Below are 22,153 nucleotides of genomic sequence, written 5' to 3'. Positions count from 1 at the left end.
CTCAAGAATCAGAAAGTCTGAATTTACCACTGATAATAGAAGAAATTGGTGGTCAAAGGTTTATCTTCAAAAAAGGAAGTTCCCTTGGTCCATAAGGTAAGGTTGCTCCACAAAGACTTGGAGGAGGACATAGACTCCATTTGATGGGAAAAATCTTCATGACTTAGTAAAAGATGGAGGCATTGCCAGGTTTGGGAGCGCTTGCCTGTGATCCCAGCAACTTGGGAGGCTGAGGCAGAAGGATTGAAAGCTTGAGGCCAGCGTGGGTGATTTCATGAGATCTTGAGCTTACTAAAGATCTAGTTCAGCCGTAGGAGCACCACCCCTGGATTCAATCCCCAGTGCCACTACATAAATAAATGAGTAAATAAAAGTTGGGACCTTACCAAGGGCAGATGGTAGCTCTTCAGGGTCCAAGTGATGAGATGAAAGAAGACAGGGGTGTGTGCTTCTGGAAAAGGTTTCCTCTCCAGTGACAAAGGAAAGGAGTAAAAGGAGTCACTCCTCCATCCCTGCTTTGGGATGTTGCCTGTGGATGTGCTGCAGCCATCTTGTGACCTGAGGTACACATGGCCAGAGTGACCTGGGAAGAATCTGGATTCTCCATGGTGTCCCTAAGGGCTGAACCAACCCTGGGACCTCCTACATAAGAAAATACGTTCCTGTTACATAAACCACTTTGCTTTGGGTTTTTGTTGCTGGCAGCTGAATGCATACTAACTGAAATATGTGAGCTCTACCAACCTTTTATGGTTTAACTATACCCCAGATAATACCAATGGTTTCAGAGCCCAGGAAAAGTTCAAGACCTTCCAACTTGGGTTGGTCTTGCATAATCCTGATAGCACAACTGCACGCTCTCATACATTCTTTCTAAAAGACATCGTTCAGGCTAGGGGTGTGTTAAGTGGTAAAGCCTATATTCAGTCTGCACAAGACTCTGAGTTCTATCCTCAACACCAAAAAAATAAAATAAAATAAATTTTATTTTAAGTCCTATGCTGCAATCACTGAAGGACTTCAGTGATGAAACAGACTGAGACCTCTGTCTTTAAGAAAAGATGCTCCAAAAAAGTTGTTAGCTGAGAAGTTAAAGTGTAATTGAGTTTTGTCTGTTAAAATAACCTAGAAACAAACAGAATCTAGCAATGCTATTTTTTTCTTTGTCTTTTTGCAGTACTGGGGTTTGAACCGAGAGTCTCAAGTATGCTAGGCAAGCACTGTACCACTGAGCAATACTCCAAGTCCCTAGTCTTGTTTTGAACAGCAAGATCTTGTGTGTGTGTGTGTGTGTGTGTGTGTGTGTGTGTGTTTGTGTGCGCGCGCACATGTGCACTTGTATGTGCTGGAGATTGAACCCAGAGCTTCAGACTTGCTAAGCAACCATTCTACTATCCTCAGCTTCCTGAGTAGCTGGGATTTCAGGTGTGTACTACCATGTTTCACTATGAGTCTTTTTTTTTTTTTTTTTTTGCTGGGTGGGGAGGCAGGACTGGAGTTTGAACCTAGGGCACTTTATTACTGAGCTAGAATCCTTTTTTTTTTTTTTTTTTTTTGTACTGGGATTAAAGCCAGGGCCACTTAACCACTGAGCCACACCCCTAGCCCTTTTTTGTATTTTAGTTAGACACAGGGTGTAAAATAAATAGGTCCTCACTAAGTTGCTGAGGCTGACTCTGAACTCTCGACCTTCCTGCCTCAGGCTCCTGAGCCACTGGGATTACAGGTATGTACCAATCCAGTCATTTTAAAAAATTTTTATTTTGAGATGGGATCTTGCTAAGTTGCCAAGGCTGGCCTTGAACTTGCAGTCCTCCTGATTTGGCCTCCTGACTGCTGGGATGATAGGCATGCACTACTGTATCACAAGGGTCTTCGCTAGGATTCTTAAGTTTGATACACTGTTGTTGTGGTTAAGAGGTGAAGTCTCACTATGCTGCGCAGGAGGGTCTCAAACTGCTGGGCTCAAGGAAACCTCTCGTCTTGGCCTCCTCAGTAGCTGGGACTACAGGTGCCTGCCACCACCCCTGGCTCCTAGTTCTTCAACTTTTGATCTCATAAAAACTAAAATAGGATTCTTGGCTAGGACAGATTTGCATTTTATTGAAATGTTTGTGCAGGTTGTTGCCTGTATCATCGTAATTAAGCTTTCTCCTACTTCAGTTACATGTTAAGTGACGAGGCAGTTTATTTAGCTCAGACTGTTTCTGTTCCTGTCAGCTGATGTAATTTGCTGTTAGCAAGTTAATGAGCTGTTTTGGGGTTATTCAATAAATTAATAACTCAGGTGTGAATTTTTTCTGCTTACTAAAAAACTTAAAACTAAAGTTCAGTGAAATTTATGCTCCAAAATGAAAATATTAACACCCTCACACTTTTGGCAGGTGAGTGGCCCAGTGTTTCCCTGCCAACAAGGCATGAAATCTGTGGGGATGACTCAGGCACAGGAGGTCAGCACTGGAGGTCAGGCAGACCCAGCACCAAGAGGCTAGAAGACAGCATCACCCCACTGAGGAACTGGGAAGGGAATGTAACTACTAGGGACCTAGTAAGTTGGGGACAGGAAGGTAAGGCGGGTGCCCAATGCCAATAAACCCTGAAGCCAAGGCCAAGGCAGGGGCAGGACAGAGGAAGAGCAAAGCTATCCTGAGCATCAGAGACAGAGCTGAGCCTGCAGGCAGGAAACGGGGTTAGTTAAGAGCCAGGCAAAGGCCCCAATACCGTTTCACTCCACAGGACACATGACCTCTTCCTCAGTATCTGAATTGCCATCACAGAAGGCTGACGGACTCTTGCTATAAAAAGAAGACCCTTTTATTTCCTGGGTCTAAAAGGAGCTGACCCTGGGGGGGGGAAATCATGAAGACAACAGGTCTAGTGTTTGGTGTGTGTGTCCCTTTCCAACCTCCAAGTGAACAGTAGAAATCAAAACCAGCCCAAAGTGCCTGAAGGACATCCACCTAACTAGGCCCCTCTTCCAAAGACTTGGCAAGTGAACGCTTTGCTCTAACTTCCAAAGTAACTGGGGATCAGCTCTGTTTGCAAATCCAGGGAACACAAAAGGAAGTTCATCTCTGCTGCTACTGGCCTGTTGGGGAGTTTCCCTAAAGGCCATGGGCGGTGGGGGACATGTCAGCTCTTGGGATATGTCCTTCAGAGCAGGGACAGGAGGTCAAGAAGGAGGTTAAAGAATGCATTGGAGTTTCTTCTTGGCCAATTTGTATTTGTCTTGGAAATAAGGTTGAACTGTTCTACCTAGTCATTTTCTCCCTCATTCTCACCCAAAGGACTTCCGTTAAAGTGTTTGCTAGAGACCAGAAAACAGAATCTTGGTAAGAATTGAAGGAGAGTTTACTTCTTACCTTTTTGCCACATTGGGTCCTGAGGCCTGCCATGGTCCTTCTGTGTTTCCAACGTGTCTTCCCTTTGCCATTTCCTCTCCCACCTTCAGACTTTACCTGAGGCATGCCTGCCCTCAAGCAAGGATCCTGGGACAAGTATGGAAGCCCACACTGTGAGGATCAGAGCATCCTGTTGAAAAACAAAACGTTTCTTCGTTCAAGACAAGAAAATATTAGCCGGATCCAGTGGCGCGTGCCTGTCATCCTGACTGCTCAGGAGGTTGAGGCAGGAGGATCCCTCGAGTCCAGGAGTTCCAGGTCAGTCTGGGCAAGTTGATGAGACCCCATCTCAAAAGAGTAAGAAACAAGGAAGGAAAGAGCAAGAGAGGTACAAGGATTTCAGAGTCCACGGAGCGAGCAAGCTAAAGTCAACAAGAGTGTGCTCAGGCCAGTCGTGGGTCTGTCCCCAGTACCCCTCCTCTCGTGGTGTCCTGGAGGGACAGCTACTTCACAACCTGGTTCTTTCAGAACATGGTGTGGACAGTCGGGACAGTCAAGGCCTGGCTGAGAACAGCCAGTGGTACTTCTCTCTCATGACTGGCAGTGCTTTCCCAAAGGGACCCTGGGGAGAAACCTTAATCATCTGTCATCTCTCTTACAGCTTCCTGTTCAGTCAGTGGGAACCTCCAGAATATAGGAACGCTTCCTGCCCCTTCTTATTTTGTATGACCCACGTGTTAGAGAGATCAAGTTGTCTGATCTAACTCCTTACAACTACCAAATGCTCTTCCTACCTCCCCTCTAGAGAGTGTGCTTATCTGTGCTTATCTGTCCTTGACCCTTTGAAAAGCAGGACTGTTTTTGAATGTCAACTCACATCAAAACATCATTGTATCTGGAAAGGATCTTTAAGAACATGTAACCCAAGAGGTCTTAAGCTGAACGTAGGTTTGACGGACCTATCAAGCCCCCACGTGGAGGACACAGCATGGAGACTTGCCTCGGTGTGGTGTCAGGTGACTGGATGGCTCTTTCCCTTCCTTTCCCAGAAACCTGGAAAAGTGTAAAGAACCAGCCTGAAAAGATGGTCATGCTTGGGAAACTTTTTTCTCCAGTTTCTTGTCGTACTATTCCTGGACTAAGGTCCAGTTCTAACTGCTTGCTCTTAAGAAGGAACCTGTAAATGGAGTAGGAAAGAATGGACTTGAGACCTTGCACATAGCGAGCCCTGAAGAAGGTTTGCTGAAGGAATCAGCAATGCATGGATGACTACAGGTTGAAACACGAGATTTTCTTATTTTTGTTGTTGTTCTTATTTTGAGACAGAGTCTTGCTGAGGTGCTCAGGTTGGCCTCAAACTTGCAATTCTCCTGCCTTGGCCCCCTGAATAACTGGAATTACAGGTGTGCACTTCCACACCTGGCTGAAATAGTTTTTGAAGACGTGTGTGTGTGTGTGTGTGTGTGTGTGTGTGCCTCTAGAAACAAACGCTGAGGTTTCTAGAAGCAAACCTGAGGTTACAGAACCAATGAATGGAAAGTAAGACTCCAGGATTTGTTTATATCATTTGGGCCCTGGACCAAACCTTTCCTGAAGCCAGTAAGCTTTGCACTTTTCAGCAAATTCCCCTCACTGTTTAAGTCAACTTAATTTTGTTTTCTGATTCTTGCTGGGAAAAAAATCATTAACCAATATAAGCTTATGTAAAACCCAATGTGTATTTATGAAGATTTCCTAACTCCCAAACCAACATTTAGCCAAAACCAATTTCTCTAATATTCTCAGTATGGTAAAGTTATGTACTTATCACTGTGCATTGAAGACAGATTTGTGTAAAAGTAATTGGACCACGATCTTACAGTGAGTCAGCTGTAACACAATAATTAAAATCAAGGAACTCGAATTCCCACATCCCTGGAGACATCATCAAGTCTCTTAGGAAATAATGTTGACATGTTGCCTAAAGTGACATTTAGATCTTCCCTCATGTTCCTCTTAGTGAGATTGTGACAGATAGTTCCTGTTTAAAAGGACACGGTCACGTCTCTTACACAATTATTTCTCACTAAACAGAACATCAAACTGAAAGGAAAAGGTACTGTTTAAATAATATCAGGTCCATTATTTACTAATAAAATCAGGCAACACAATCCTGGTAACTAGGAAATTGGATTCGACATCTGAATTGCTCCAACTTTGCTCAAGGATTTGTCTAGAAAACACACCAGAAGCCCATGGCTTATTTGAATAAAAGAAAAGGAACCCTTATCACCATTTGAGAGCTATCTTTGTTCAAATACAGACAAAATACAAAGAGATAGGCCCTGCTCTTCTTCCCCCCACGTTTCCTTACTCACAGAAGGATGCCCTTGACTTCAGGACACGGAGAAAAAACACTTTCGTTATTCCTGACCTCTGACCTCTGGGGCAACATTTTTTTAAAATTACAGAATGTGTGACAAATCATGATTTTCCAGGCTTACAAAAGTACATTTTAAGCTTTCTTTCTAAAAAATGCTGATAATATATATATAGATAGATAGATAGATTTTTTTAAACACTGATATTTTCGATGGTGAGTTCTGAGTTAAGGAAACAGCACACAAAAAAATAGAAAGGAGACCTCTCTAGAAGGTGAACACTATGGTCTCACTTTATGTCTTTTATTAATTTTAATTTATTTGTTTATTGGTGCTGGGGATCAAACCCAGGGTCTCCTGCATGCTAGGCAATCACTCTACCACTGAGCCACCCAGCCCTATTATTAATTTTTACAATTATTAATATTTATTTATTTTGATTTTAAGAGATGGTCTCGCTATGCTGCCCAGCTGACCTGGAACTCCTGGCTCAGGCAATCCTCCTGCCTCAGCCTCCAGAGTAGCTGGGACTACAGATGTCCCCCGCTCTGCCTGCTCTCACTAACTCTGTATAGCACATTCCTCAGTCTCTCTGGGCCTCAGTTTCCTCCTTTGTGAATTAAAGGGCTTAGACCAGCTGCTCTGGTGGGTCCCTTCCCTGAAGATCTCTGAGTCTATGAGCCCTACACGTTTGTCTTACTACAATGCCAAAACTCATAATTTGTAACTATAAATCCTCTGTAAGTTTAGAATGGAAATATTTATGAAGGATTCATGAGTAGGGAATCAAATGCCTCAAATTTGGCTGGAATATTTTAGTTTTATCCAAAAAAAAAAAAAAAAAAAAAAGACCTAGGGCTGACTTTCGAGATTCCAATATTTTCTAGGTTGTTGTGAAAACAGTGATAAAGTAGAAGACGTTATTCTTCTGTCTGCTTTGCCCTTGTACAAGAAAATTCTTCCTGGACCCTTTTTAATCAGTTTTCATCACAAAAAAAGAAACAGAAGAAATTGTAACATGTATTATTTCAGGATGTTACATGTCCAAGGGGTGTGATGGATAGATAGCTTCATGTGACATCCTTTTAATTTCAAATTCAAGTTAAATTTGCCAGTTGTTTTGTAACTGACATATTAAACAAAAGTAAATCAAAATCAGAGACTGACTACTCCTTCTAGGAGTCAAAATAGTTTTGTTTGGTCAAGCTCTGTGGGGTTTAAAAAATATTTTTTAATTAAGTGGAAAAACCAATAGAAAAGATTAAATGCATGGTCCCATGAGGTGGAACATGCCTGTAATCCCAGTAACTGGGGAGGCATGCAAGTTTGAGGCCAGCCTCAGCACCTTAGCAGGACCCTGTCTCAAAATAAAAAATAAAAAGAACTGGGGACAAGCTCAGTGATGAAGTATCCCTAGGTACTAAAAAGAAAAAAAAAACAAAAAAAAAACCTAAACTAAATGCATGGTGTGAAACAGGTCATAACTGCAGTTTTTGGCTTCATTTGTTCAGTCTGTTATTGTTGTTATTATTTTAGTGAAAAGAGCATATATTAAGTTGAACCATGTGAAATTACTGTCTTCATAGGTCCATGCTTGATTCGGGGCTGGGGATGCAGCTTGGTGGCAGAATACTTGCCTCGCACGTGTGAGGCCCCAGATTTGATCTTCAGCACCACCAAAAACATGTCATTGGGTTTCATCTACTTCCTTGTAACTCAATTTATTTAAATGTTGACACCGTATAACTTAAGAACTTAAGTTCTTTAAGAAAGAAGAAAAGTTGCAGTTAGAAATTATGGGGTTCAGGCCAAGCTCGGTGACACAAGCCTGCAATCCCAGTGGCTCTTGGGGCTGAGGCAGGAGGACTGTGAGTTCAAAGCCAGCCTCAGCAAAAGCAAGGCCCTAAGCAACTCAGCAAGACCCTGTCTCTAAATAAAATATAAAAAAGGGCTGGGATATAAATGCCCCTGGGTTCAATCCCTGGTACCAAAAAAGAAAAAAGAAATCATGGGGTTCAAAGTTTGTAATGGGAGAGCCAGGTATGCTAAAGTGCATTTGTTCCCAACCACTTAAACTACCAAAGTAGTACAACTTGCACACGTGTATGTGTGTGAATATATATATATTTAAATCAGTATAAAAGGACTATCAATGAAAAGAACATGGATCCTGCTTCTATCACCCTGGAAAAACATCCAGGATCCTTTGATTGTTTCTAACTTTCTTTCATCCGTTCACTCTCTTTAGTTTTAAATAACATGTTCATATACGTATTTTCTCCTTGTCTTCTCTAAACACCACTCGCTCCCTGTCTTGATGAACAAACTATTCATTTCTACGACCCCTTCATCTTTCACTTCATATTTTGTTAGTCACAGTATTCATTTTTCTATTCTAGAACTATTTGCTACTAAAGAAGGTAAGTTCAGGGGCTGGGGATACAGCTCCATGGCAGTAGCAGGAGCAAGACCCGGGTCTGATCCCCAGCACAGAAACCAAACAAACAACAACAAAAAAACCCCATAAATTCCTACTCCCAGTTCTGCCATCTTTAATATTATGTCTTAACTCTGTATTACACGTTAAAGAAGTGAACACCTCTACACTTCCCGTTACAACTTGGATCTTAAAGGTCCCCCAACAACTCTGCACAAAAGGCCTGGTTGCCAGCCTGTGGTGCTACTGGGAGGCAGTGGCACCTTTAAGAAGCAAGGCCCAGAGGAAGGAAGTTAGGTCATTGGGAGCATGCTCTCCAAGTGGGTATTGGGACCCCATCTCTTCCTCGCACTTTCTCTCCCCCTTTTTGTTTCCTGGCTGCCATGAAGTGAACATCCTCCTCTGTCACATGCTTCCCCTGCCATGATGTATTACCTCACTGCAGGCCCAAAACCAACAGGGCCAACCATGGGCTGACACCTGTTGGAAACAATGAGCCAAAATAAATATTTTAAGTTTTAAGTTGATTATCTCAGGTATTTTGTCACAGTGACAGAAAACTGGCTAACATCTCTCTCTTTCTCCAATTTGTCCTTTTCTTCTACAGACCTCTTGACTTCATTCAGCTCCACCATTAATTTTTTCCTCCATTACTTTTGTATTGTTATAGTTTATAACACTTATACTTTGTTCTATAATTGGTCATGCAGTTGGCTCCTAAGTATTGAAAATCAATAAACTGCATCTACTGTGTACTATTTTAATTACATAACTAGTATTCACTGTGGGATAAAATGTATCAGCTGGAATAGAAAAGGTAAATCTCTATCACGAGGTAAATCTGTGCCATGAGAATGAGGGTGCTCCAAACATTGGGATCAAAATAACTACATTTTCAAACATGCCAATTGTTACTTAAAACAATACCACATTTTAGTTTGCTTTACATTTGGAACACAGTTTTACCCTTTTGTTTTCCTTTTTCCTTCTTAATGAAAGAAGCGCATGACTTCACGGTATGCCTAAATTTATCTGCATCTTAATCCCATTCTTCAGTGTCATGGAATACAGTCTGCTTGTAGATATTCTTCTCTGTTGGAAACCAGACACAGCCTGCTGTATAGCTATCATCCTAGGCTTGCTGCTCAAAGTACCCTTGAGTTAGCACTAGTGCTTCTTAGATACCAAATTTTCCTCATTCTTAGGTTCCTTTCTCTTTTTACTGGTCCATCCATCTGTTAAATTATCATGTTAGATCACAATATAAACTTTTTTTTTGTGAAACACCTAACACAGTGGTTGTATTAAGTCTTTGTAGTGCTATGACAAAATCCATGAGGATGGATACTTTAAAAAGAAAAGGGGTTTATTTAGCTCACAGTTCTGGTGGTTTGAGAATACGGCACCATCATTTTCTTGGTTCTTGTGAGGGTACCCTGGCTGTGTCACAAGACAGTAGAGAACCAGAAAGGGAACAGGCTGCAAGTGAAAAGGGCTAAGCACATGGAGTAGCCTCATTTTATAACAATCAGTTGGAGTAATTATGAGAACTATATTAATCCCTTCCAAGGACAATGACCCCATGACCTAATTACCTTCTACTAAGCCCTACCTTTTATTCTTTCTTTCTTTCTTTTTTTTTTTTCCTGTGGTACTGGAGAGCAAATCTCACACATGCTTGGATAGGCAAACACTCTACTTTTGAGCTACATCCCTAGGCCTAGGCCCTACTTTGTGTGTGTGTAGGGATTGAACTCACTGAGCCACATCCTCTGCCCTTTTTTATACTTTTATTTTGAGACAGGGCCTCACTAAGTTGCTGAGGCTGGCCTCGAACTTGTGATCCTCTGCCTCATCCTCTGAGTCTTTGGGATTATAGGCATGCACCACCAGGACCAGTTTTCACCTCAACACTGCCCTACTAGGGACGAAGCTTCTAGCACATGCACCTTTGGGAGACACACTCAAATCATATCCAATTCATAGCACTGGTTGGCATTGTTTAAAATTACAGTAACACCTGGGCATGGTGGTGCACATCTGTAATCCCAGTGACTCTAGAGAATATGGCCAGAGGATCACAAGTTCAAGGTCAGCCTAGGCAACTTAGCAAGATCCTCAAGCAACTTGAGACCCTGCCTCAAAATAAAAAGCACCCCTGCATTCAATCCTCAGTACCACAAAAAAATAAAATAATAATAACAATATGCTCAAGTTTATCTTCAGATCACATAAAATTATAATAACAAAGTTACAACTACTACCAGTTCTAAGGCGCTTTACGTGCCAGATACCATGTTCATGCTTTACAAACACTGGTTCATTTGATTTAAGAGGATCAATAAATGCAAGTGTCTAATCTGCAAAGGAGGTAGAGATGCCATTTGTTAGTGGATTATTAAAAACATTCAGTATTAAAGCCAATTGTGTGGAAAATGACATTGCTCTGTGAAAAAGAGTATGTATTCATGACTATTTCTCAGATAGGGTAAAAGGCCAACGCTATCAGAGCTGCTGTTTCTGGGGCTGGGCCATTTCAAAGGCAATCTTAATACCTGTACTCTCAGGGACAAGTAATGGCCTCTCAGCAGTTCCACACCCTGTCACATCTGTTCTCTTTTTTTGGTACCGGGGATTGGACTCAGGGGCACTCAACCACTGAGCCACGTCCCCAATCCTACTTTGTATTTTGTTTAGAGTCAGGGTCTCACTGAGTTGCTTATTGTCCCACTTTTGCTGAGTCTGGCTTTGAACTCGAGATCCTCCTGCCTCAGCCTCCTGAGCTGCTGGGATTACAGGTCACCACGCCAGCAAAACGACAGGATAGCGACTGTTCTTACACCCAGTTATGGAGTACTACTGTAAGAACTGAAACCCTTTTTCTGTATACATGCTTCTAAAATCCAGGAACAAAAATAAGGGTTTTACTTAACAGCCACACTGTCTTATGCATGCCCATAGAAGGCAGAGAGTGGACGCTGCTCTTAGAGACAGCATGCTCAGCCAGTGGCCCACAGCTGTCTCTCCTGCCTTTTGCGGCTTCCCGAAGCTTCCCCAGCTCTGCACAGGGCAGTGCTGGGTGGAGGAGAGGTGGGCTTGAATGTGGGTACTGCCCCTTCGTAGCTCTCTCACCCCAGGTGAATCACTTCATTTTTTCCCAATACCTGCTTCCTCGTTTACAAAACTAAGGAAACAACATCTCTAGATTAGGGTTTTTGTGAAGATTATGAAATAAATCACACTAAGCAAGTAGTACAGGGCCTGGGCCTTAGTTATTTATAAATGGTTGTTATTATTACTGTGGGATTCATAAGTATTCTCTACAGGAACTCTGTCAGATTTAGCAAATAAAAAATACAGGATAGTCAGTTCAGTTTGAATTTCAAACAGACACAAATAAATTTTTGGAGTAACTATGTCCCAAATATAGCCCACAACATACTTATACTAAAAAATATCAATCTGAAATTCAAATTTAAGTGAGCATCCTATGTTTTATCTGGCCAAGTAACTTCTCTTTTAAAGAGGAAACAGGTTTAGTAAAATAAACCTATGGGAAAATATAATTATAATTAAATTTGATATTTCATCTGCTCTTATTTGGTAGGCCAGTAGTCCCCAATACAGTTAGTATTTTCTCTTCCAGGTAATACTCAAGTAACTAGTTCTCATGTTATTGCAGCAGAATGTAAAATTTTTACCAAATTGAAATCTGTTGGTTTTTTCATTACTATACTGGACTAGTCATGGGTTTTGAAACTGCTTACTGATTATATTTGTGTTTAAATCCTTATTCGGAAAATCACAAAGCACTACATATGAAAGTTATATTAATAACTTCTTAAAAACATTAAAACTGAAAACCTTAGCCATAGCTTTGAAATACTGTTCCATAATGTTCTTGTTTACCATGCTTTCTTTGTGCATGCCAGGTAATTATTTTTCAAAGAGTTGTTTATTTTTAACACACACCACACAATAAGATAGATTTTCTATTTCATTGCAGACTCTATCTTCCTCTTACCTAAACTAAAAACCCTTCAATCAACGCTACCAGTATGTTAGCTTGCCTTTAATTTGTAGTTAGATTTTTTTGAGATAATAGTGAATTATTTCCATTTCTTAGTTGTTTCAACTTTGCCTATAAAAAAATGCATTCTAGTCTACTTGCACAGTGTTTTGCTATTTCTAATACCAATTTGATATCAAACTCTACAAAATGCTTCTGCAAATCTTCTGTTATTAGTTTGGAAAGTAACTGGACTTTGGTTGTCTTTCCCAAGGTCATAATTATAGTTTCCCTACGTGCAAAAAAAAAAAAAAAATCCAAACCTCGTGTTGTATTTCTGAATTTATTTAATAAAACAGGGGTCTTTTCCCAAAAACCCCGCACCTTCTGCCCCACTCCTGTTTGAAGTTTATCCTGCAGTTACAGCCCTACAGCAGTGTACTCTCCAGCTCCATCTCCCGTAAGCAAACGCGATTACACCCTCGGCTCCGCCCTAGGGCAGCGTCCACTACAGTAAAAAAGCAGCAGTGCCACTTACGTTATTTTGGAATTTGACACTAAACCAAATATCGATTTCCTGTAGGATAAAAACCCGAGGGTCCGAGCAAAAGCAGGGGGTCTTTTAGGTAAGAGGAACCTCAGGAAAGCATGTATATTGGTTTCCCTGAGACATTCAATTAGTTCTGGAGGAAAAAACCGGCTGCACTCGGTTTCATTAGGACTGGCACACGAAGCACGAAGTCCCCACTGACCCCGACTCCCGGCTAACCCTGGAAACGAGCCCAGCGCGGGCACTCGCGGCGCCGCAGCACAACGGCGCACGACAGCCGCCTCGGGAGCTCCCGCCGCACCGTACCCTGCAGTGACGTCACAGAGCCGGAGGGAGAACGCACGGGGACGGCGGGGAGGTGCTGTCCCTGCTCGGCGAGGACGGCCCGGGCGTGCGGGAGTCGTTTCCGTGCTCTCAGGGTCCCGCGCCGCCGCAGGCAGCATCTCCCAGAGCCCGGCACCTGGGAGCGCCCAGGACACCCGCCGTCCACCCGAGGAAGCTGCGGGACCGGGACGCCCACCTTGCGCGTGTTATGAATGTGCTTGTCACTAAGCCCTGCTGCTTTCTGAAGCTTGCTGCGCCGGGCTCCCGCTTCCTCGCGCCGGGGCCGCGGGAGCCGAGCTCCGCCAGCCGGGCGGGCCGGGGGCGGGGCGTGCTGCCGCCGCGGGCTGCGCCCAGCCGCGGGCGGGCGGGAGGCGGCGGCGGCGGCGGCGGCGCGGGCGAGCGGCGCGGGGATTGGCTGCGGCGCGCGGAGACGTCAGGCTCCCGCGGCCCGAGCGGCCGCCCGGCCCGGCGCGGCGCAGTCGGCTCGAGTGCTCCCGGTGAGGAGGAGCTGTCCTCGGCTGTGCCGCCCTCCGCCGCCGTCGCCGGGCTGCGCCGCTAGAGCCGGGACGCGCCTCCGCGCTCCTCGCCGCCTGCACCCCCGCGGCCGCCGCTCCCCTCGCAGTCCGCACACCCACCATGACGAAGAATGAGAAGAAGTCCTTCAACCAGAGCCTGGCCGAGTGGAAGCTCTTCATCTACAACCCGACCACCAGAGAGTTCCTGGGGCGCACCGCCAAGAGCTGGGGTGAGCGGGCGGGCGGGACCGGCGGGCGGGCGGGCGGCCCTGCGGCCCGCGGCCGCTCGGCCCCTCGGGCGTCCCCGGCCTGGGCGGCGGCGGAGCGCGGCCCCATTCATTTCTCGCGGGGTCGGCCGGGCCGGAGCGGCTGCCGGCGGGGCGCGGCGTCCGCGGCTGCCCCGGCCAGACCGCCGCCGTCTCCTCCGCCTGCCGGAGCGGGGCGCACGTGCGGCCCGGCTTCCCGCCGCGAGCGGCGCCGGAAGCCGCGGACCCCCGCCGGGCCGGGCCGCGGGCGTGCGGGGCCGAGCCGGTCCTCCTTTGTACGGAGCCGCCGGCCGCGGGGGCCAGGCCGAGGCGCCCGGCGCGCGCGCGGCTCGGGGAAGCCCGAGCGGCCCCACGCCCGGGGAGAGGAAATTTCCACTCCCGCCGCTATCTCGTGACTCGTCCACGCCGCCACCCCGACGGGTCGGAAGAGCGCGAGTGAGTGCGAGTGTGTGTGGGCTGCAGGGACATGTGGCGGCCGGCCGATCGCTCCCGGACGCGGTGCACGAACGTGAAAAGGAGAAAGGGCCCCTAACGGGCTTGGTTCCTCCTCCTCTCCCGTTACTGCGGATTTCTTGTACATCTACCTCTTTGGGGGAAAAGTAAATCTTGTCTGAGCAGCACTTTTTTTTTTTTTTTCCTGGGCTTTCAAAATATGTGAGTGATGTCGTATGTGAGCTTGTTCTGAGTGAGCTCTTTGTTTTAAAAGACACATTTAGTCCATCTACTAGGGAAGTGCTGCTGTAGGGTGCCTTTTTGTTTGTAAAAGTATTATTGTGTGAAGATGGACAAGTGCTTTGGGGGGGGCGGTCTTACACTGAAGTAACTCATTTTACCTTTTAAATCCCTTTGAAAAATATTTGGCTAGCGGATCTGGACAGACCTTTACGTTGCAGAGTTGAAAACTGTTGCACATTTTTAAGAGAAGCATGAAGACAGTAAATGAGCTATGACTCAGAAAATAAACTGGCTGCCGACTGAAATGACCTCCTCCAGGGTAGGAAGGCGACTTGAAGTTCTATCAGAAGCTGAAAGGGGCCTTGGAGGTTTTCTAGCCCAACCTTCACTATAGAGATGAGAAAACTGAGACCCAGCGAGGTAGTGATTTTTGACTGTGCAAAATTACATATTCTACAGAGCCAAGAAAAGAACCCAGTTCTCCTTTAATCCTAGTCCAGCGGTTGTATTATTTTACAGATGCCTTGCCTAACTGCATGGTAATCACTCACGATTTTTATTTAAATTGCTATCTTCGTTTGGAAACACACTCATGTGATGCAATAAATCTTGCATCTGGAGTTAAATGGGAAAAAAATGATGAACCCTTCCGAAGCTTAATTGTTTCTAGAGTATGAACTTTGTCCTGAAGAAATTGTGAGTGATGGAGACAGATTGATTTTTATAGGCTACCTTTGTTTTTTCGCTCTACCTCAGCTCCTTATTTTCTAGTACTGAGTATTTTCACTTTGTTAGAATGACCTTTTCTAAAAAAAAAAAAAAAAAAAAAAATTTCAGATAGTGCTCTTTAACCTTTGTAATGTATGATCTTGGGATAGAGATTTCATTGGGAATATGCATTTAAATAGATAACGTACAAATTTCAAAGTATAGGGCAGGGTGTAAGGGCTGTAGTAGTACATACAAGTGAAGTTGGGATTCCTTTTAGAAGGATTAAGGCAAGCTCTCTTTTCAGAGTTGATATTTGTTTGTTTTGCAGTTCTGGGGATTGAACCCAGGGATGCTCTGCCACTGAGCTACATCCTGTATACCCACCAGCCCTTTTTTATCTTTTTTATTTTGAGACAAGACCAAATTGTCTTGAATTTGTGATCCTCCTGCCTCAGCCTCTCTAGTTGCTGGAATTGCAGGTGTGTACCATCTCATTTGGCAAAAATTACAAATAGTAAATATGCTTGTAACAGTAATTTTAAACTACTGTAGAATGGCATACAAGGTGAAAGTGATTCATAATCCATTCCCAGCACAAAGACATCCCTCAAAGGATGTGTTTGCCAATGATGAGGAGACCGAAATCCATCCTCAGTCTGCCAGGCAAAGGCAAGGTCACTTGGAAGACCGAAGCATCTGTGGTATTGCCTGTCAGAATAGGTGCCCTTTTCTAATTCTCTTCTTGGTCCTGTATAATACAACCCAGATGCCTGATGGCATATATCTTTCTGAAATGCATATAACATTTCATTTTTTTTTTTAATCAAAAGAGATCATTAGTACAGTCTTCTGAATATAACATGAGCATCTTCCCATGTTATTAAAGATCTATATCACTTTTTTGGGGGAGTACTGGGAATCAAGCCCAGGGGTGCTTTACTTTACCATTGAGCTACATCCCCAGCTACATCCCCTCATTTTTTATTTTGAGACCGGGTCTAATTAAGTTTCTTAGGGCCTTGCTGAGTTGACCAGGCTGGCCTGAAACTTGTGATCCTCCTGCCTCAACTTCCTAAGTTGTTGGGGTGACAGGTGTACACCACCATGCTTCACTGTATATCACCATTTTTATTGATAATTTAAAAAAATTTAGCTGATCACTGTCCTGTTGCATAGTTAGATATGCTGTGATTTTTTTTTCTTTCATTATTGTATGTGCTGGTCCTCCTGCCTTCCATTTCCTCCTGGCCTATTCATTTTTGCACATTTGTGTCCTTGGATATGTTTGCAGGGGTAGGCTCTTCATGTGTACCTTTCATATTTTGCATACCTGTTGTCATAGTGCCTTCCTGGAAGCCTCTGTCAGTTTATACTCCCACTGAATATATAGTGGTGTCTTATATCTTCATCAGCAAGGAAGGTATTCTTATCTGTTATTACTTCAGAAAACTTACAAGAAAGCTGGGCGTGGTGGTGCACGCCTGTGATCGCAATGGCTCAGAAGGCTGAGGCAGGAGTAGTGCAGGTTCAAAGCCAGCCTCAGCAACATAGTGTGACTGTAAACAAGCTTGTGAGACCCTGTCTCAAAATAAAAAATAAAGGGTTGGGAATGTGACTCAGTGGTTAAACACCCCTTCAATCCTTGGTACCAAAAATGAAAACAGAAAAACTTCGAAGAAAGCTTTCTTTTTCATTTGCATCAGTGTTTTATTCTAGTTGTGTTTTGGCTCATGTATGTATTTTCAGGGCAGGGGATCAAACTCTGGACCTTGCACATGCTAGGCAATTTCTCTTCCATTGAACTACTCTAGCACCTCTCCCAGTTTTTTTTTTCGTTTTTTTTTGTTTGTTTGTTTTGTTTTTTGTTTTATGTTTTTGGGAGGGGGCGGTACCAGGAATTGAACTCAGGGGCACTCGACCACTGAGCCACATCCCCAGCCCTATTTTGTATTTTATTTAGAGACAGCATCTCACTGAGTTGCTTAGTGCCTCGCTTTTGCTGAGGCTGGCTTTGAACTTGGCACTCCTCCTGCCTCAGCCTCTGGAGCCGCTGGGATTACAGCCATGGGCCACCGTGCCTGGTCCTCCAGTTTTAAAAGTCATGCTTTCCTGAATCTTTAATCTTTTTTGATAGGACTTTGCATTTATCTGTATTTTTCTTATCAAAATGTTACAATTTATTGACATTTTAAAAAATGCTGATTTGGTCTTCCAAAAAATGCTAAATTAGACATTTGATAAACTATAAATTGGATAATGCTGGCATTGCCTTTATGCTCATCTTTTTTTTAAAGTGCATCCTTAGCAGTTGTTTCATCACTGAGTTACATCCCCAGTCATTGGCCCTTCTGAAAATTGTTTTTTTTTTTTTTTTTTTTTTTTTAAACCATGTAAAATTGCCAGGTCCGCTGGTATATAGAGAAAGGTCTTCTATCCCCACAATTTTATAAATATGTTCATTTATAATCTTAGATCTTCCCTTCAAATACATTAGATACATTAAAAAGCACATATGAAAAATCAATTTTGCTGTAAACATTTTGGGTAAAGTGAAAAATATTGCATGTTACATCACATTCCCTTATTTAAAACAACTATATACAGGTTTTGAGTACTTCTATATTTGGCTGATAAATTATACTTGGTTACATTAGTTGCAAAATACTTATGCGCACATGTGTCACCTTGATTTCCACAATAGCCCTCTAAAGCAGACTGGGTGGGTGATGGAAATATACTTAGAACTGTTTTTTCAAGCTGAAGTATTGTGTACTTATTAGTACACATCAGGAATAAAGTGTTGCTATTTATGACAACATAGGACAAAGAAAATTTAGCACTTAGTGGCTGATGTTGCAAATGTTAAATAACTTTGGTATATGAAATACAGTCATAATCAAAGTAGTGAAAGAAGTTTAGAGATCATCTAGTGTTACTTGAACTAGGTAGGGGGCCATGTGTTGCAGTTAACATTTTTGTAAATTATGAAAAGAAGAGTAAAAAATCAGTTTATTATCTAATAATTTTCCAAGGGGAAGTGTTGTTTCTTGAAATGTTTGTATATTTTTTATATGCAGGAATCCTAATGTAAGGTGCATTTCTTACTGTGGCTCCCAGTCAAAAAAGCTTGAAAGCCATTGGTCTTGCCAGTGCCCTCATGTGAGCCACAGCTAAGAAACACATTTATTTACATGGGGGTATTTGTCTGTACAACAGGGGTAAGAAAATCGAGGCTACAGATTTGCCAAAATTCATCCAGAGAGTTAGTGATAGAATAGGATCCTAGGACCTTCAGACTCCAGCACAGACCTTTTTCTTTGTCTCTTTTTTAACTGTGCCATGAGGTGATAGCATTTAATGATATCTGCTTGTAGGAGGGTTCTTTGGAGTTATCTTAATTAAGGTTTTCAATAAATGCTTTAGATTAACATTAACTTAAAACTTGAGGGAGTGATTTCCAAGTATAATTAGGATTCTGGACCAAAACTTAGCACCTATATTTTGTTTATGTGCCTCTTCTTTTATTGTAGGTCCACGAAGTGCCATTTTTTCAGTCATCTGCTCCCACTCTGGGTCATGCCTCAGTAATACTCTGCTCTGAGGATCAGACTCCATCCTATCTTGGGTATCTAACTGTAGTAGAGAAAACAAATATGTTTATTCTCCCTATATCACCTTGTTTTATCAGGTGGTATTCTTTGTCCTTTAAAAGTGACATTAATGAAACTTTACAAAAATATGCAATGTTTGGAAAGTAATAGGACTTGTCTTACCTTGTGCACAGGTTATAAATGCAGGCCAATGGTGGGTATAGTGGCAGCAGAGCAAGGTGGGGCATGTCCTGAGCCATCACCCAGCAGGAACAAGACAGTACTTCCTGGATTGTACAGGAAGTAGTCCTGTAGTGGAAGGGGGAGGGAGAGGGGTAAGTTGTGTGTTGTGTTGTGTTATAGATACCATTGTAATTAGAGTGAGTATGTACCTTTGATATTAAAACTTCATCCCACCCCCAAAGTTCAGTTTTTAAAAATTGACCTTTTAATGTATATGCATAGAATTAAACTAGTTCTGCTAAAAGGAGTTTTTAAAATTTGCTATCTTTAGTAACAACTTTTCCATAATTTATCATCGTTATTAAGGACCATCATTTAACAATGACAGTGTAATAGGAGAAAAACATTTACTTTTGAAGGATAAATTTGTTATTTTCTAATTATGTATCCATTATGTTGATTTTTGAAGTAAAATCACGTATAATCTTAAGTCACTGTTAACATTTTAACGGTCTTTTAACACTATATAGTTTAAAAATATACATTTAGACAGCTGGCTTTATCACTTAATGTTTAAGGAGAGTTGTTTCCTTTTGCATTTGGCTTAGAGGTTGACATATTAGGTTTTTTTCATAACCTTTGTGCTGACTTTCCAGACTTCCTGTATAAAGTTACCTGTTTTGGTGACTGGTTACTATCTGTTGAGACCCCAAATCTGCATGTCTAGTCATATTGCTTTTTTATATTACTGAAACCAACTGCCTATCAGAAATCTTCAGTGGATGTTTCATAGGTACCTCTTCATTGTAAATCTCCATTGTCCTCAAGGCTCCTTAGCATGACATAAAAACTGTCACCTCTCTCTACCATTCCATGTAGTTCTTTTTTTTTTTTTTTTTGCGGTATTGGGGATCGAACTCAGGGCCTTGTGCTTGGGAGGCAAGCACTCTACCAGCTGAGCTATCTCCCCAGCCCTCCATGTAGTTCTTAATGTTCTTAGTGTGTCCCATGGTATAATCGTGCTCTTTTTCATAGAAGTTTGAGTGTTAAAGAGCTCTGGTTCTATCCCCAGCACTTGGGGTGCAGGGATCAGGAGCTGAGAGTTACTCTACTGCGCTCATTAAGGGGAGACTCAGCTGAGTTTGAGACATGTCTGGGTTGTACATCTGGTAAAAGTAACAGAAGCAGGGTCCTTATCTGGGTCTCCTTCTTGCTCCTTTATTGTTTTCTTCAGCTTCTGCTTTTATGAGAACCTCATAGTTATTTTTACTTTTTTTCCCTTAAGTTAAATTCAAATTTAATAGGGGTTTATTTAATAGTGTCCTTCTCTCCCCTACAGGGCGCTATTACTAATCATTCTGAAAAGCCGTCTCTAGCTTAATAGCTCCTATATACCTGTTCAGACTTTGTTACCGAGTCATCTGTGGAGCTAGCTTATTTGTGACTTCCTCTTAGTATTTCGTTGGCGCCATGGTAGCTGACCTTCCTCCAAGGCATGAGGTACTTTGCTTGTCATGGTTTTAGTCTGTTGGCAGTACGTGGCCCATGAAAAGTGACGCCCTATATACTTGTACGCCTCCCTACTACTGCTCTAGCCACTCCTTCCCACTCCCTTGTCTGCGCTTCTGTTTCCTGAGTACCTGTTTCTCAGGTGTTAACATGGGTCTTGTTTTCATCTCTCCTGGCCATCTCATGAAACATTTGCCAACACAGTTCCCAAATTTTTGCCTCTTGGTTGACATCTCTCTCAGATTCTGGGCCCCTAATTATTTAGTTTGCTTCCTCTATACCTCCCAATTGTGAGGGAGGGAGACTTAGATGACTTCACTCACTGCAGCTCCAGTACCATATACGTCACCTGATAATCAGAGCTCATTCCCTTTCTTCCACTGAAATTCTGTCTTGCTCCTGTATTTGCAATTTAAATAATAGCTTCACCATCCTTTCTGTCATTTGGGTTCTAAACCTGGGTAAATTGTGCCAGTTCTGTATCCATAACATCTCTTCAGTCTGTGACCAATACCCCTATTACTTTTACTACAGTTAATTCGAGAATTAATTTTCCCTGATCTTTTCACCATCCTCCTTTTTCCCATGTTGGGAAAGCATATATTCAGAGAATGCTTGGGATGCTTATTTTTTCCCCTAGCTTCATGACCCTAGTACCTGTCTCAGATCAACCCTTTAGGGTAACACTCCCATTAACCCTGTCCCCACTTTACCAGGATCTGATAGTGCATTTTCTTGTAAATTCTTTCCTTAAAAATCTTAAAATATTTCAAAGCCAACCTAAACAACTAACAAAGCCCTGAGCAACTCAGTGAGACCCTGTCTCCAAATAAAATCTGGGAGCATGACTCAGTAGTTAAGTGCCCCTGGGTTCAATCACCAGTACCAAAAAAAAAAAAAAAAAAAAAAAAAAAATTTAAAACATAAGATGAAGATCTTTTTTCAAAGTTGTTTCAATTCAAATAGATAATTGACTTCCTGACTTTTATTTTCTGCTTGTTAAAAAACCATGGTGTTGGTGACTCTGGGAAAGGAGAACTCCTAACTCCTGATGCATCTCCAAAGATCCAAGCAGCAGTGGGACTGTAGCTTAGTGGTAGAGTGCTTACCTCACATGTGTGAGGTACTGGGTTCAATCCTCAGCACCACATAAAAAATAAGTAAATAAAGATATTGTGTCCACCTACAACTAAAAATGTGTGTGTGTGTGTGTGTGTGTGTGTGTGTGTGTGTGTGTAAGTGTAAAATCCAAGCAATCAGGTGGAATCAGTGTAACCTTGCTGCTGTCAGATTGTTCCTGAAATTAAAGCTCAAACTTTAATCGTGCTACTCCCTACACCCCAAAATTGTTTGGGTCCCCATTGCTTTTTCTAAGTGTAAATAAGTTCCAGACAGCGTGACATTTAAGACTTCTATATTGGCTTGGAGACAAGGTTTCAGCCTTATAACCTGTCATTTCCCACCTCACTCCCTCCCCATCACACACCCTCTATAGCAGCCACATAGGTGTATCTGATGCCCTGGGTCTGAAGTGACCTTATTCCCTTCCTTCTCTGCACATTAATTCTTCTCTGTTTCTTCACAGGCCTGGTTTGAATGTCAGCTCTGCCATAAGTCTTCTCTGATAAGTGACAATAATATCATTTATTTCTGTAATATCCCCCCACACCCAGTACTAAGGAT

The 22,153-nt window shown here is 42.8% G+C and overlaps 1 protein-coding gene and 1 long non-coding RNA gene across 3 annotated transcripts in view; both read left to right on the top strand.

The window, feature by feature from the left end:
• The first annotated feature begins 1,671 nt into the window (after positions 1-1,671).
• Positions 1,672-5,319, top strand: LOC124992538 (uncharacterized). The gene is made up of 3 exons (XR_007110146.1): positions 1,672-1,726; positions 3,452-3,659; positions 4,003-5,319. It is a non-coding gene; the product is annotated as an uncharacterized LOC124992538 (long non-coding RNA).
• Positions 5,320-13,428: 8,109 nt separating this feature from the next.
• Atp1b3 (ATPase Na+/K+ transporting subunit beta 3) overlaps positions 13,429-22,153 on the top strand; it is a 37,536-nt gene continuing 28,811 nt past the window's right edge. Inside the window, exon 1 of one of the 2 annotated variants that reach the window (XM_047563415.1) lies at positions 13,429-13,766. In XM_047563415.1, the coding sequence (XP_047419371.1) occupies positions 13,668-13,766 (99 nt within the window). In that variant the 5' untranslated portion in view covers positions 13,429-13,667. The remainder of the gene's footprint in view (positions 13,767-22,153) is intronic. The other variant, XM_047563420.1, reaches the window with a different exon arrangement.

This window comes from Sciurus carolinensis, chromosome 9, assembly GCF_902686445.1.
Source record: "Sciurus carolinensis chromosome 9, mSciCar1.2, whole genome shotgun sequence".
Classification (NCBI taxonomy): Eukaryota; Metazoa; Chordata; class Mammalia; order Rodentia; family Sciuridae; genus Sciurus; species Sciurus carolinensis.
Note: the sequence above shows the minus strand (reverse complement) of the source record. Positions and strands in the feature narration are given on the sequence as shown.